General features: G+C 41.5%; 1 protein-coding gene and 1 long non-coding RNA gene across 2 annotated transcripts; both read right to left on the bottom strand.

The window, feature by feature from the left end:
- Positions 1-409: 409 nt before the first annotated feature.
- Positions 410-5439, bottom strand: LOC124284072. The gene is made up of 3 exons (XR_006900463.1): positions 5302-5439; positions 4374-4674; positions 410-426 (listed from the first exon to the last, which is right to left on the bottom strand). It is a non-coding gene; the product is annotated as an uncharacterized LOC124284072 (long non-coding RNA).
- Positions 5440-7970: 2531 nt separating this feature from the next.
- Positions 7971-9940, bottom strand: LOC124284069. Its single transcript, XM_046720122.1, has 2 exons — positions 9808-9940; positions 7971-8215 (listed from the first exon to the last, which is right to left on the bottom strand). The coding sequence occupies exons 1-2, from the start codon at positions 9890-9892 to the stop codon at positions 7971-7973; spliced, it is 330 nt and encodes a 109-aa protein (XP_046576078.1). The 5' UTR covers positions 9893-9940.
- Between the last annotated feature and the right edge of the window lie 7559 nt (positions 9941-17499).

The raw sequence follows: 17499 nt of genomic DNA on the forward strand, positions 1-17499 counted from the left end.
AATGGTTAAAGCGTTGGCTCGTCACGCCGAAGACCCGGGTTCGAATCCCCACATGGGTACAATGTGTGAAGCCCGTTTCTGGTGTCCCCCGCCGTGATGTTGTTGGAATATTGCTAAAAGCGGCGTAAAACCAAACTCAGTCAGTCAGTCCAAATAAACAACAAACCAACTAACCCCTCATACGCCTACAAGAATAATAAAATATAGCATCTCACGTATAATTGGTTTATTTACGTAAACAAAACAAAATCATTAGATCTGATGTAGACACCTATCACCGTCAGAATTGATAACATAGTTAAAGGAAATTGACATAGATATCTCCATGGTGATATATAAACAGTATACAGTTGTATGCCTTCAAGGTTATGACGTGGTCGATAGTGATCAGGTGACGGTAAGTGGTCTTCTGGTTCCATCAAACCTCTTGAACAAATGAAATAATGAAATGATCATTTATAGACACACGTGTAATAGTATCATCGAACGTTTGAACCAATACAGATAGGGTGACACCTGTACGTGTAGGGTGAGTGAGGTTGAAATCGATAACGATTTGTATGCATAATTGTTACATTTCAGTTAATCAATACACGGATATGATGACAACTAAAAAATATTGATTGTAGATTTACATTTTACGAAGAAAAGGAAAGGACAAATTGTCAAGCAATGTAACACTTCAGAGTGCGATGAACTAAATTGGATAGTATGGCTCTATGAGTTGTTTGATTGGTAACCGTCTCTTACGACAAGCATGGGTTGCTGAAAATCAATTCTAAACCGGTCTTCAAAGATCGTCCTCTGGTACTTCAAGTTTTCAGAAATGCATAAGAGTGAGTGAGTTTAGTTTTACGCTGCACTCGGCAATATTCCAGCTATATAGCGGCGGTCTGTAAATGATCGAGCCTGGACCAGGCAATCAAATGATCAGCAGTATGAACATCGATCTACGCAACTGGGATACTATGACATGTGTCAACTATATTAGCGAGCCTAACCACCCGATCCCGTTAGTCCCCTCTTACGACAAGCATGGGTTACTGAAGACCAATTCCAACCCGGATACAGTGATAACAAAATAAAAATATCTTACGTATAATCGGTTTATTTTCATAAACAGTTCTACAGAAAAGGTGCTTTAAGGAAGCATATGGACGTGGACACCAACCAAAGCCAAACTGACAGCATATACACAGATAAATTCACAAATTGCCAGGGTGATGTAAACAGAGTTATATGTCAACAAGGGTATGGGCACTGTAACGGATACAACTAGTGTGACATGTAAGGTGAGTGAGGATGAAATGGATACCTATTTGTACGCATTATTGCTGGAAGCGTCATATATATACTCTCCCAAAAAAGAAACGCATATCTGAATTTCAACTGTATTTTTATGTTTATTTTGAAACATCTTGTAGGCTTTATGAGTCAATGAAATATAGCGCAATTGCACACTGGGAATGCAGACTTACCCGTCTTTGGCACCAACTCGAGGAAAGTCAGTTTGAGTGTCACATGGAGACGTGTGGTGGCGCTGAAGTCAATACCTCGTGTGACCACCGTGGGCATCCAGAACTGCACGGCATCGCCTCGGCATCGAACGAATAAGTCTCAGAATCTCGTGTTGCCCAATCGCAGCCCACTCTGCCTGTAGTGCCTGTGCGAGTTGCTGAAGTGTCTGGGGCTGAGGGTTACGGCGTCGCACCCGTCTGTCCAGGGCATCCCACAGATGTTCGATCGGGTTTAAGTCCGGTGATCTTGAGGGCCAGGGAGCACATTGATGTTGTGGTTCTGGAGAAAGTCTCCAGTGTGACGTGCTGTGTGGGGCCTGGCATTGTCCTGTTGAAACAACTCCCTCTGGCGATCAATGTTTGGAAGGAGGTGTGGGCGTAGGATTTCGTCACAGTACCGTTGAGCTGTCAGGTTGCCCTGGATCATCACCAAATCACTTCTCCTACAGCAGGTGATCCCCCCCCCACACACACATCATAACACTGTCCCGGCCGAATCTGTCCACCTGGGGAACGCAAGCGTCGGCGAAACGTTCACGTCGACGTCTGTACACCCGCATTCTTCCATCGCGTCGTTCCAATAGAAATCGTGATTCATCACTGAACCAGATTCTACGCCGATTCGTTAGGTTCCAGGCCTGAACGTTGGTGCACCATTGAACTCGATGTCGACGATGTTGTTGTCGAAGCACAGGGCCAAAATAAGGTCTTCTGGCACGTAAACCAGCCTCTCTCAACCTGTTCCTGACGGCCTGGGCAGAAAGCCTCCTCAATCCGGGTATTTGTCGAGCGGTACTGGTCGCCGTAGCTGTTCGATGACGCAGGTGATGTATCCTGCGCCGCAGTGGTCGCTCGAGGTCGCCGACTACGAGGGGCATCTGCTACAACATTCTGCCGGCGATATCTCTCCCAGAGCCGTGAAATGGTGCTTTGGTGAACATTCATGCGTCGGGCAACTGCACGTTGAGACTGGCCAGCTTCAAGCAAACCAATGGCGATATGACAGTTGGCTTCACTTAGACGTGGCATTTTGCGTTCGTCAACAATATTCCAAATACAGTGAATAATCGACAGCGATCAACCTTTTATACCCATCATTGAGACTATCTGAATTGTGTATTCTGTGACACTACACGCCGAAATTGAAAATCATGCTGTTAAATACGGGTATTGTACGGATGGTCCCTTTGTTGTGATGTTTCAAAACATGAACACCATAGTACTCATAAACAGAGCAAAACCTTTTGTAACATGAATCACGTTTTAATTTATTGCTACATGAAATTGCTATTTTCATGATGCGTTTCTTTTTGGGGAGAGTATACTTAGTTAATCGATATATATGAAGACAACAGACAAATATTGATTATAGATTATTTACAGTTCACACACAGTGTTCAGTAATGAGTTGAAACAATTGATCATAATGAACGGTATTATGTGTATGATCGATAAAAATCGATTCCGCTGAACTATAACCGATATTTTTCGCCAACAGCATCAGTGGGATGCATTATGTCAAAATCAGTAATTAATCAAACCCAATCTTCGTATGATCGCAGTGATACAGTTAATATAGATAGTTTTTCCATTCCATCAGTAATCACCCTTTACTTGTGAACATGTATTATGTTGGGTCAGTATCTTGAATATCAGTAATCACCGTTTACCTGTGCACAAGTAGGATGTTGAGATAGTGTTATGTGTATCAGTAATTGCCGTTGACCCCTATAGATGTATGGTGTTGGGATAGTGTCTTGTAAATCAGCAATCACTGTTTACCCATGTACATGTATGGTGTTGGGATAGTGTCTTGTATATCAGTAATCACTGTTTACCCATGTACATGTATGGTGTTGGGATACAAGTCAAAACATTGATAATACAACAGTGTCGTTTCCTGCTGGCTGGGTTCCGTCCTATTGCGCAACTTAGTACAATAACCAGTCCAGAATTTTGAGACCAATTCATTCAACTGGATGCATAAATATTTATCAGTATTATTTGATACATCTAAGCACTTGTATATTGCAACACTACGCTCCTTCTAATCCTTGCAAACATGTCGTGCAGCATGCTCTGTCGTACAACGAGCTCTGACAAACAGAAATCTGGAAATCGTGGAAATCTCAAAACGAGGCTCTGCCGCTAGAAACGTTTGGCGTTCTTGTACGGACTTGATATTATATCAATCACATTATGCGTTACAAAACTACATTGAATAAGCGCACAAAACACATATCAGGTGTAACCAGTGAGCCAGATGACTTGTGAATCATTTTACGACCTCATTAAAAAGGGGCAGTCTGTGACGTCTTAGTTAAGGTCATGCTGCCTACACCTCGACATAAAATATAGAAATACGATGTTATTAGTTTAAAATTAAAATTTATTTGTAAATGCCATTTTCTTATAAAACAAAGAATTGAAATTCAGTGTAACCATAGTTGTTGGTTGTGGTGTCTCCTTTCACTTTCACACGAGAAAATTCGGATCGGCTGAAAAGTAGGTCATTGTCTGAATAGGTTAATGAGACACATGATTCGGTTTGTGTCTTGTATTTCAGTAATCACCGTTTACCCATGTACATGTGTGGTGTTGGGATAGTGTTTTGTAAATCAGTAATCACCGTTTACCCATGTACATGTGTGGTGTTGGGATAGTGTCTTGTAGATCAGTAATCACTGTTTACCCATATACATGTAAGACATTGAGATAGTGTATTGTAGATCAGTAATCACCGTTTGCCCATGTACATGTATGGTGTTGGGATAGTATCTTGTATGTCAGTAATATCACCGTTTATCCATGAATACTAGTATGTAGGATGTTGAGACAGTGTCTTGTTTTGCTTACCCATGTACATGTAGAATGTTAAGATAGTGTGATTAGCACTTTGCATGTCAGTTATCGACGCATGAACAGAAATTGTTTCCCATGTCTGCGGTGTGGAGGTTCCAGCTGGGATCTGAGACAGCGTCAGAGGGGTCGTAGGACTCGAGAAGTTGACACTCATCAGAAGAGGGGGAGAAGTTGAAGCCGACACAATCATACCTCCCACGACATGCATCTGCACACTGAAGTTTGGTCGAGTTCATCGTCAGCAGAGCGTTAACAGCTGAGACCTTGGTGGCTGCCTGTTGTACAAACTTGATGTCTGAAAACATAAAGCTACGTGATAATTTATAGACAATAGGTGTTAAAATATATCTGCACAAAAACTCGTTAAACACTTTTAGGGACAATAAATAAGTTTTCATCGTTTACCATTTTTACCTATTAATGATTGTAATTGTAAAGCATTATGGCATCTCATACAACCGTTATCCCGTTACATGAACGCCATTTTAGTGCTCATTTCTGTTTGTGTCTTGGTGAGTAGGTTCTACATTTAAGGTGATCTGTCATTTATTTATAATAACACGGTATGATGTTGACAAACAAAATGATCATGGATTGATATAAATTGGCATTCTAACCCATGATTAGCGGATCCTGCCCATCTAAGGGAAGGAAATGTGACGTCATCAAAATTACATGAAAGGCATACAACTGGAGGCGTTTTTAAATTTGCCCACTTTCGGAACCCCAATAGGGGCAGTGGGATAGTTTAGTGGTTTCATCGCTCAGTCGTCACGCTGAAGACCAGGGTTCGATTCCCCACATGGGTACAATGTGTGAAGCCCATTCCTGGTGTCTTCCTGAACTACTGGTAAAAAGTGACGTTAAAAATGACTGAACAGACTTAGATGAATATCTGAACTAGAGTTGTCAGAAAGCTTACTCTTAGCGGGCCCCATGATTTCAACTTCACACAGCGCCAGCATATCCGTCGAGACGACCCATGGTACCTGTATCCTGAGGTAACGTCCCGTCAACGGCTCCTCACAGGGTACAGTCAGGATGGCACTGCTGGCTACACTTCCGTTATAGTGCTTACAGACGTTGCGGAACTCCATGGTGACGTCGTCAGAGACGAGGATGTCAAAGTCGTGGAGACGTTCACCTTTTAACAACACAATATCTGAATGAAAAAAACTGGTCTGACGCTGCCTTGAACATTATTTCAGTTTGGTATGTGAGGAACGCCCTCACACGTTTACCGTTATACTGAAAACCATCGGCACGGGTATGGTGCCCTCAGCATCTAGAAACAACCAGGGCGGTTCTGGGATGCGACCAATTGGTTTCTGGCACAGATAGGGACACAACACTCCATAGTGCTTCAGGAAGTTATTTTGTCCCCAAACCCTCCCCAAATAAAAGAAAAGAAAAGAAATACAAGAAAAAATCGCCGATTGTTTGTAAGTGGTATTTGTCTTCACGCTTGTTGAGTTTTGGGTTCATTGGCCAGCGCTCCTTACCATGTATATATATAAAAATGCTATTCTGCGCGTTCCTAATACTATACCCTCCCAAAATGAAACGCATAGGTGATATTGAAAGATGAAATTTCAAATACATTTCGAAATGAGAGTTTGATTGTTATAATTTCGCCATTATAATGCTGGTATTTGTACATGGAACGAATGCACAGCCCAAAAATGTATCTTCGGAAACTTTGTTTACGTCAGAAGGTTTCAGCTTGCATGAAAATGTTATGGAGAAAACGTTCTTCGCAATGTGCTCGTGCAGTTCTGAGGAATCTTGAGCAGGGATATTGCCTACACAAGGCCGTTTTGGTTTTTGACGGTCATTGGCATTTTTTGCTTTATGAAAGAATATCGTTATGCCGCTACTCACTGGTGTAAACCGAAACATTGTCATTGGACGTCTTGAGCCTGGGGAGTCTTAATCTGTCATTGCACATCACCCCAATGTTCACCAGAGTACCATCAGTTTTGTATGGGACCGATATCAACAAACCAATTCTACGAAATGTCTGCCTCGAAGTGGTAGAACTCGGATTACCACTGCAGCGCAGGATAGGTACATCCGGGTACTTAATGTGCGGAATCGAACTGTCACAGTAACTGCAACTGTAAGTGCAGTGCCTGGTTTGAGAAGAGTGAGAAGGAAACCATTTACGAGAAGATGGACTACGGGCCAGAATACCCTATTTTGGCACTACGCTGCGTCGACTACATCGACGTCGACGGGTCCAGTGATGCAATAACGTTCGATTCCGGAATCTACAAAACTGGCAACGTGTATGGTTCAGTGACACATCGCGCTTTCTGCTTCAGTACCGTGAGATTTCCCCAGAATTGTGTTGCCCAGGTTGACCGATATGGTGGTGGAAGTGTCGTGATATGGGGAGCCATATCCTAAATCTAACTTTGTGCGACTGTTATTCTTGACAGAGACGAAATCTTAGGGATTCATTTAGGGGTTCCGAACATTGACCGCCTGAGGGAATTGTTCCAGCAAGATAATGCCAGGCCTCGCACAACACATGCTGGGAGTGGTGTGTGTGTGTGTGTGTGTGTGTGTGTGTGTGTGTGTGTGTGTGTGTGTGTGTGTGTGTGTGTGTGTGTGTGTGTGTGTGTGTGTGTGTGTGTGTGTGTGTGTGTGTGTGTGTGTGTGTGTGTGTGTGTGTGTGTGTGTGTGTGTGTGTGTCATGGTGGCCACAACAGATATTGAAGACAACGCCCCTACTGGGAACGGAAGCCTTCACTTGCTGAACATTTTATAAGCCATACATGTCAACAAGCATTTGATCTTTTGAACTGTGAATTTTGGATGCAACTGTCCCAGAATTAGTAAACTCTCTTTCGCAGATTAAATTCGTGAAAATACATCTCTGCGTTTCTTTTTGGGGAGAGTATATTAAATGCTGACAATTTATGAAAGGTTCGTATCACTCAATCACTCAAAACTACTAAAAGAGAACTTTAATATGGATGCCAGAATAGTCTCAAATAATTTCGGCTTTGTAAGGATCCATTAAATGCACCAAGCAACTGAATAAATTCCATATTTCTTTGCAATTTAACATCTATACAGGAACAACGATAAATTGACATCACTACCATTATTGTACCATTTTCAATATGGAACCAGATTTTTGGCATGGCAAACACATTATATAATGTTCTGATGGGTGGATATAATCTTTAATCGACCGGTATTGTGGCACACACTCGACATTGCTCAAAGTCTAATTTATGACAATGAGAGTGAACGCCGTTTTTCTTTACATATGCGGCAGATAGGACACGTGAACAGGGTAGTTATCTCCCTTGATCAGATAGTTCCATAGATCGGACGCCCTCACATCTCGAATCTATCTGAACCCACTCTTGCGAGTAGAGGAGTGAGTACCTTTAACCGTTCACGACAGTAGGGGTTGGCGGGGTAGCCTAGTGGTTAAAGCGTCCGCTCGTCACGCCGAAGACCCGGGTTAGATTGCCCACATAGGTACACTGTGTGAAGCCCATTGCTGGTGTCCCCCGCCATGATATTGCTGGAATATTTCCAAAAGCAGCGTAAAACCATACTCACTTACTACAATCAGGAGGACACAGAAAACTTACCCAAACTGTCTCTGTTGGTGATGATGACCGCCATCACCTGTAGAGAACACTCCAGGTCCACCTGCCACCACAGGTGGGACTCGAAGGGGATCCCATGCGCTGTTCCCGAGCAGTAGCCAATGTATGAAGCTGTACTGCCGTCCACTGCGTTCTCAGGGTGCGATACTCCGTACAGCGTTATTTGGCTGGCTGGTCTGTTGAGTGCTAAGTTGACGCAGGTCACTGAAACATGGCCACAGGAACATCAGTGTGAGTCAGTTAGACAGGTACCCGTGAAGGTCGGGGTTAGATTTAGTTTTCAGCAACCTATACCTGTGGGAAGATGCTTCTAACACGATCGGGTGGTCAGCTTTGCTGACTTGGTTGACACATGCCATCGTATCCCAATTGCGCAGATCGATGCTCATGCGGTTGATCACTGGATTATCTGGTCCAGACTCGAGTATTTACAGACCGCCGCCATATAGCTGGAATATTGCTGAGTGCGGCGTAAAACAAGAAACAAACATACAAAAGAAAAAACAGTTTAGAGAGGCAAGTAGGTCACATACACACGTCAGCATTAACAAGAACACCTGAATCCGAGTGAATTATATAAATATTTTTGTATACTGGAATGCACATGTAAATGACGTACTTCACACAATATCGCAAAAGCTATGGGTCGCCTGTTCTCGTGCTGCGAATACGCCAAGGATATTGCGGCGTAAATTTCATACTTGCAGCATGTGAGCTACAGTAGGACAACTATTAAACTTGACTTTACTTGACATGGCAAGACGCTATGTCATACATGACGCTGGCATGTCCTGTTGCAATATCGGTGCTCACCAGAACATTAACCACACGGTTAATTGTCGACTTGTGGCCACAGGTGAAGTAAAGAACAGTGAGAGAGTGAGTATGGTTTTACGCCGCTTTTAGCAATATTACAGCAATATCACGGCAGGGGACACCAGAAATGGGCTTCACACATTGTGTGGGGAATCGAACCCTGGTCTGTGGCGTGACGAGCCGGGACGTAGCTACCATAATAAAAAACCCGGGCTTACACATGATTGTTGCTAAAAAGTCTGGGCAAGCCCTCAATACTATCTAAATAAGAAGCTTTGTAACCTATCGGGCTTACACGAAAAAATTGGCTTGCTTCGCGCCTGCGAGCGAATGCTTTAACCAGTAGGCAGACCGAGGAAGACCAATGTCCATGATGACCTAGTCTGAAATGTTCTGGCAAGGTGCAATCTGATGAACTGCGCCGGCAGTGGAGAGCGGGAATCCGAAGGAGGATGTGGACCACTGTTCCGAGGGAACGTACCCGTGAAGGTCCGGGTTAGATTACTCATCTTCAGTAACCCATGCTTGTCGTAAGCGGCGACTAACGGGATCGGGTGGTCAGGCTCGCTAGCTTGGTTGACACATGTCATCGAATCCCAATTGCGTAGATCGATGCTCATGATGTTGACCGCTGGATTGTCTGGTCCAGACTAAATTATTTACACATCGTTGCCATATAGCTGGAATATTTCTGAGTGCGGCGTTAAACAACAAACGAACAAACAACCAGAAGGCTGTATTGTTGGGGACATCCTTCGAAAAGTTCTTGGAGGGTTCGACAAGGTAGTACTTCCTGGGAGAAGTCCCATTCGTTGTCTTAGTTGTGTGTAGAGGGCTCTTAGCTGATGATGATCCTGACCAACCTCTGTTTTCCAGGATCACCCGAAACCCTCCTTACTGCGTTTATTTATCTTAATCTGTAATAATTATGATAATCATAATCTTAATACAAAAATCGAAACATTAATAATAAAACTTACCTGTCGGTAGGCAGCATAATCCGAAAACTACAAAAACAACGGAAACAATCTTTAAATATTTGGGCAGTAAAATCTTCTGAGACATTCTCGGCTCAGATCGTATGCTTCACTCAGACATCGCCTTTATAGCACAAGCCAGTGATATACTGACATCAGTACTCCGAAGTAGCCATGACACACCTAACTGGGGTCGCACCTAACTGGTGTATATATGGTAAGGAAGGTTATAGTGAACCACGGCCCCGAGTCAAACATCGATGTATGACGATCAAATATTGATTGTAGGAAAATAATTATGGCCAGTAAAACCTTCATTAGTGAGATCTAACGATTTGTTAAACAACAAGTGTTCAAATTTCACAAAAATGTGCTATGGGTAAAAATCACTCAGTGCTCACGTGTTATATCACTGAAACTAATCGAAGGCTGTTTTGAATCGTGCCGTGTGTGTGTTCACTTTTCGGTTCCCTGTTTTCAGACAGTATAGATTACCAATAGAGTAGTATTGGGTCATCTGATTACGAGTGAGTGAGTTTATTTTTACGCTGCACAGCTATATGGCGGCGGTCTGTAAATAATCGAGTCTGGACCAGACAATCCAGTGATCAACAGCATGAGCATCGATTTATGCATTTGGGATACGATGACATGTGACAACCCAGTCAGCGAGCCTGACCGCCCGATCCCGTTAGTCTTACGACAAGCATGGGTTACTGAAGATAAATTCTAACCCGGATGTTCACTGGTAGAGCACGTGTCATAGTGGCCCGACAAATACCCTTCCCAGGCCGTTATGTATTTTTTCATTCCAAAAGATTATATGTTTTAGAATATGAATATTAATGCTATTTGTATTTTGGTATGGTTTGTGAATGTGAGCTTTCGAAAATAGAAAATGAACGAAAAAAATACAACTATATCAAACTATATACTGGACAGGCTGCTAAAGACATCTGTTTAAACACTGCATCTGATGACAACGTTCTATTACCCAGATATTGTTGTATATGATCCATAACCTTTGTCAAGCCCAAGAACACGGGGGACAATACGTATGTTTGCCCAGTTTGGAATGTGATCAGGTGTCGTGAATAAACTATTCATAATCAGTCAATCAATCAATCAGTCTATGTGTATTTTTTATATTTATATGCTTACATACTGGGGTATTTTATTCATATAACGATCGACAATAACTTTCTAAGGAACAAGGAAGGTATACGCAACATATGTTTAATTAAACTGCTGTATGATGTTGAAATTTTGCGGAAAGATTTAACTAGAGTTAATGCAGTTATTTTTATATACAATTACATTTAACAGTCACTTAGGAATTTTCTTAACTCACTCACTCACTTCAGAATAGCTACTCATTTGTGAGTGAATGTTTGTGTTTAAACATTTGCTGCGGTTGGTACATTTTGGGGTATGTAGATAGGTTCATATGCATATACACGCACACACGCGTTCACGCACGCACGCACGCTGCACTACGCACGAAGCATGACGCATCACGCAGAATTTCTTCGAGAGATGTATATTATAACATTTAGCATCAATTTTGGAATTACATTACATGCGTTCGAATATCAAAATCTAGGTGACCTCACTCAACCACATTTTTGACAAGCAGGGTTGACAGGATCCAGGCTTTAATTAAGGCTTGCCTTTGAATTCGAAAGAACGGACGACCCGGCTGCACCGATCAAGGCCAAACCTGATTAAGGTCAAACTTCAGAAGATCTAGTTCAACCATAACTGTTTAACTTCAAGGATGCAGTGCTTTCGTAATCGATCATAAAGGTAATTATTTTTATTTAATAATTCCATCAGCAATAAACGCATTTTCATGATATATGGCCCACTTCTGTAGATTTAAATTGCCCATAATTACTGAACCTCGCGTCATCGATAAAGCCAATTAGTCTCACTAAAAACACTTTTAATGAATACTGCTAACCGGGTATTGATAGTATACATTATACATGTATTTTGATATACGCCATGGTGACTTAACTTTTCGATTCTTGATGTAAGTACTTTAGCATCAATAATGCATCTTTCATGATGATTTTGATGTTTTACGCGATATTTTAAACCTTCATGTCATTTACATTTTACGAAGAAAAGGAAAGGACAAATTGTCAAGCAATGTAACACTTCAGATTGCGATATAAAAGATTGGATAGTATGGCTCTTTGAGTTGTTTAATTCGTAACCGTCTCTTACGACAAGCATGGGTTGCTGAAAATCAATTCTAAACCGGTCTTCAAAGATCGTCCTCTGGTACTCCAAGTTATCAGAAATGAATAAGAGTGAGTGAGTTTAGTTTTATGCCGCACTCAGCAATATTCCATCTATATGGCGGCAGTCTGTAAATGATCGAGTCTCGGATACTATGACATGTGTCAACTATTTCAGCGAGCCTAACCACCCGATCCCGTTAGTCGCCTTTTACGACAAGCATGGGTTACTGAAGACCAATTCCAACCCGGATACAATGATAACAAAATATAAAACATCTTACGTATAATCGGTTTATTTTCATAAACAGTTCTACAGAGAAGGTGCGTTAAGGAAGCATATGGACGTGGACACCAACCAAAGCCAAAACTGACAGCATATACACAGATAAATTAACAAATTGCCATGGTGATGTAAACAGAGTTATATGTCAACAAGGGTATGGACGTTGGAACGGATACAACTAGTGTGACATGTAGGGTGAGTGAGGATGAAATCAATACCGATATATTATATCGATGTACAGAAAACAAGACAACTGTAAAATATTGATTATGGATTACTACAAGTTCACACACAGAGTTTAGTAATGAGTTGAGACCCTCGATCATAATGAACGCTATTATGTGTTGGATTGATAAAAAACGATTGTTTTAGTGGGATGTATTGTAAAGCAAGGAATCAAACTGAATTGTCCTGTGAGTTTTTTTATTGTAGTTTTCACATTTTTTTTCCATCAGTAATCACCCTTTATTCATGTACATGCAGAATGTCGCGAACTTAGATAGTATCTTGTGTATCAGTAATCATCGTTTACCCACATACAGGTATGATTCTAGGACAGTGTCTTGACTATCGGTAATCGTTCTTTATCCATGTACATGTATGATTCTAGGATAGTGTCTTGTATATCAGTAATCATCGATTACCCACATACAGGTATGATTCTAGGATAGTGTCTTGACTATCGGTAATCGCTCTTTATCCATGTACATGTATGATTCTAGGATAGTGTCTTGTATATCAGTAATCATCGATTACCCACATACAGGTATGATTCTAGGATAGTGTCTTGACTATCGGTAATCGCTCTTTATCCATGTACATGTATGATTCTAGGATAGTGTCTTGTATATCAGTAATCATCGATTACCCACATACATGTATGATTCTAGGATAGTGTCTTGACTATCGGTAATCGTTCTTTATCCACGTACATGTATGATTCTAGGATAGTGTCTTGTATATCAGTAATCATCGTTTACCCACGTGCATGTATGGTGTTAGGAATACGATAGCAATAAGATAGTGTCCTAAGATAGTATCTTGTATATCAGTAATCATCGTTTACCCACGTACATGTATGGTGTTAGGAATACGATAGCAATAAGATAGTGTCCTAAGATAGTGTCTTGTATATCAGTAATCACCGTTTACCCACGTACATGTATGGTGTTAGGAATATAATAGCAATAAGATAGTGTCCTAAGATAGTGTCTTGTCAATCAGCAATCACCGTTTACCAATGTACATATATTCTGTTGGGACATTGTCTTGTATATAAGTATTCAGCATGAACAGAAATTGTTTCCCATGTCTGCGGTGTGGAGGTTCCAGCTGGGATCTGAGACAGCGTCAGAGGGGTCGTAGGACTCGAGAAGTTGACACTCATCAGAAGAGGGGGAGAAGTTGAAGCCGACACAATCATACCTCCCACGACATGCATCTGCACACTGAAGTTTGGTCGAGTTCATCGTCAGCAGAGAGTTAACAGCTGAGACCTTGGTGGCTACCTGCTGTACAAACTTCATGTCTGGAAACAAATAGCCACGTGTCAATGCCGTTATACTATATCTATATCTAAAACAACAACATTCAGCCTCCAATATTAATCATTTGCTCACTAGCCGTTCATGTTAATTGTAAACAATGTTATTATTGATGATTGTAATAGTAAAGCATTATTAAATCGCATGCAAGCGTTATCCATGTTCGGAATCCGGGACGGTGCACAGGTCCTCGTGTCCTTGCAAAGATTAACGATTAAAAATATATTTTTTGAGATGACCCCCGACTCGAAATGCTACACAGTATAAGACATCATCTCAAATGTTATATGTTTTTTAAACATCTTTAATCCTCGCAAAGACACGAGGCCTGTGGGACGGTAGGGTAGCCTGGAGGTTAAAGAGTCAGCTTGTCAAGCCGAAGATCCAGGTTCAATGCCCCACATAGGTAAACTATATGAAGCCAATTTCTGTACGCCGCTGTGATATTGCTGGAATATTACTAAAAGCAGCGTAAAGTCTTACTCGCTCACTCACCCACTCGAAATGCCATCGGGTTTCCTGTTTCCACTTACCATGTTAATGTACGTGTAATATGTATGAGAATAATTACAAATAACAAATTGAAACCGGAGATTAATATTTGAAATAGAGTTGTCAGAAAGCTTACTCTTAGCGGGCCCCATGACTTCAACTTCACACAGCGCCAGCATATCTTCGGAGATGAACCATGGTATCTGTATCCTGAGGTAGCGTCCCGTCAACGGCTCCTCACAGGGTACAGTCAGGGTGGCACTGCTGGCTACACTTCCGTTATAGTGACGACAAACGTCGCGGAACTCCATGGTGACGTCGTCGGAGATGAGGATGTCAAAGTCGTGGAGACGTTCACCTTTCAACAGAGTAAATGACCGAAGGATTTTGGTCTAACGCTGATTGTCGGCATTTGAAATAGTCGTGCAGATGCGTTCAGGGAAATCACAAATACAGCCACACAAAAGACGATAGCTCACAGGTTAAGGTGTCTGTATTTGAACTTTTCAGGGCTGGGTTCAGGTTCTATTCAGTCCTCGTTACAATGCATAATGCCGATTATGTACCCTCATAGTATTTAATACTGAAACACTTCCTAAAAATGGCTTAAATCTCACCCTCTCCATCACTCTCTCCCTCCTTCCCTCACTCTACTGGCTCCATTCCTCAGTCTCTCCTTCGCCCGCTCACTCCCTCCCCCACTCTTACACTCTTTCGCCATTTTCAGAATCGAACCAGCTGTTCGCGTTTATCTTGGGCTCTGTCGAGTAGATACAATGTATATCAAATCAATTCGACATCTTTTATGTAAATTCCCTCCCAGATTCGAGTACCCGATTTTGCACATATTCGACATTGCTCCAATCCAAAACAATGAACATGATTTCTAAACACTGCACCGTTTCTCTTTACGTCTGTGAGGAGATTAGGTAGCCTAGCCGTTAAAGCGTCCGCTCGTCACGCCGAAGACCCGGGTTCGATTCCCCACCTGCGTACAATGCGTGAAGCCTATTTCTGGTGCCCCCTGCCGTGATATTGCTGGAATATTGCTAAAAGCGGCATAAAACAATACTCACCCATTCTGTACGTCTGCAGCATGTGAGATAAGTGAAGATTAGAGTTATCTCCTCCCTTGATCGTATACCCGATGCAGTCACGTCAATCTATACCCGCTCTTTTCAGTAGGGTAGTGAGTTCCCGTCAAAGCACACACTTTAACCAGCTGTGCCTCAGTTAACCCTTCACGACAGGGTGAATCAGAAGGAAAATGGACAAACACTTACCATGTGTGTCTCTGTTGGTGATGATGACCGCCATCACCTGTAGAGAACACTCCAGGTCCACCTGCCACCACAGGTGGGACTCGAAGGGAACCCCATGCGCTGTTGCTGAGCAGTAGCCAACGTATTTATTTGTGCTGCCGTCCACTGCGTTCCCGGCGTACGATACTCCGTACTGCGTTATTTGGCTGGCTGGTCGGTTGCGTGCTAAGTTGACGCAGGTCACTGAAACATGGCCAAAGGAACATCAATGTGAGTCAGTTAGCAAGGAAAATATTTCACAAATATCAAGGAGCTTCAGCATTTGGCGAAAGGAAAACCAACACAGGTCGCTAATGTGTAAGGTACCATTGGAGCTGGGATGTAGTTGTAAAACATTCTAAATAACATACCGCAACACGTTTTCAGTAATTTGATATACATAACTGATAATGACGATATTTCAATAAGAAAATAAGTATACGCAAGAAAAAAGTGACATCTTACTGGAAGCAAAACATTTCTTATAGTGTGTCTTTATAGAGAGATCAAATATCCTTGTAAGGTATGAATAAAAGCATAATTATCACATAATTACGTGAACGAAACACATGAATAAGCCATGAATATAAATAATGTGAACAGACGTTCACAGAAGAAGGAGAAACATTATACATGTATTTGCACGAACGGCTCAGACCCAAATACAAAACCATGTGCATACAACAGACACGGACATTATATAATACATCACTGCAAAAATACACAACTACAAACACACAAGGACTTTGTCACCTCATTACATTGATTCTTTCGTTTTTCCTTAGTTATAATATACACTAGACGCCAAAAGAAACGTTACCCTCCTACCTTTATGAATTACTGAAAAACTATCAAAGATATTTTAGAAGGTATTAGTTTAAGACTTATTCAGGGCTTCAGACAGACTGGGATCACAGTAGACAAACCAAGAAGTGGACGTCCAAGCATCACAACGCCAGCTGAAGATAGGTACCTCCGTCATAAAGGAAGGAGGGTAAGGTTTCTTTTGGCGTTGAGTGTATGTAATGTATGGAATCCTAGAAGGGACATTGTCGCGTTGTCACCCTCACAAAATCAAGCTAAAAGTGGCAAAACTGTTCAAGGCGCGACGTTTAGCTATTTGTCACATTGTAGCGCTTTGTATACTATTTTTTTATTCATCTAAAGGGCGACAACTCGACAATGTCCCTTGTAGGATTCCATAGTAATGTGACATAATTTATAATAAATGGCCCACTGTTAGTGACCGACACTGACTTAACCGGTATATGTATAGCTGGGTACAACTTCAGTTAAGCACCATTAGTAATCCGATCCAATCCGTTTATTCAGTACTAAACAGGCCACAGGCTTGTAGCACATTTACAATATGCATATGGTAGAATATCAGCAGTCATTACCGTGGATATTACATAACACAATTAAGACGTGACAGTCTTTCTATACCATTGAATATAAATGTTGATAAGTGTCTATTATAATAATTAGACAGATATTTTTCTCATATTGATGAATAAAATGTACATATAAGAAGTAAATGATATTCGTTTTCTATGCTATTCATTTTACAAAGTTTACAATATCTGTTTTTTTCTAGAGATATTTGTGTACCGTCCTGTTTCCACAAAGAGATCATGGGATGAACATCTTAGCCTTGCAATTGCTATCCTAAATTTCTTCACATTTATAACCTTGAGATAAGTTTCAGTTTCAATAGTGGATTTTAGCTGTGTGTAATAAAACATTTACTCGACAAACTCAGGGTGCGATGCCAATCTTGCAGAAATATTCTTTTACCCTCTGTCATTATGAATTTTGAAGTACAG

Source organism: Haliotis rubra, unplaced genomic scaffold, assembly GCF_003918875.1.
Source record: "Haliotis rubra isolate DU_JTF1 unplaced genomic scaffold, ASM391887v1 Scf329, whole genome shotgun sequence".
Lineage (NCBI taxonomy): Eukaryota > Metazoa > Mollusca > Gastropoda > Lepetellida > Haliotidae > Haliotis > Haliotis rubra.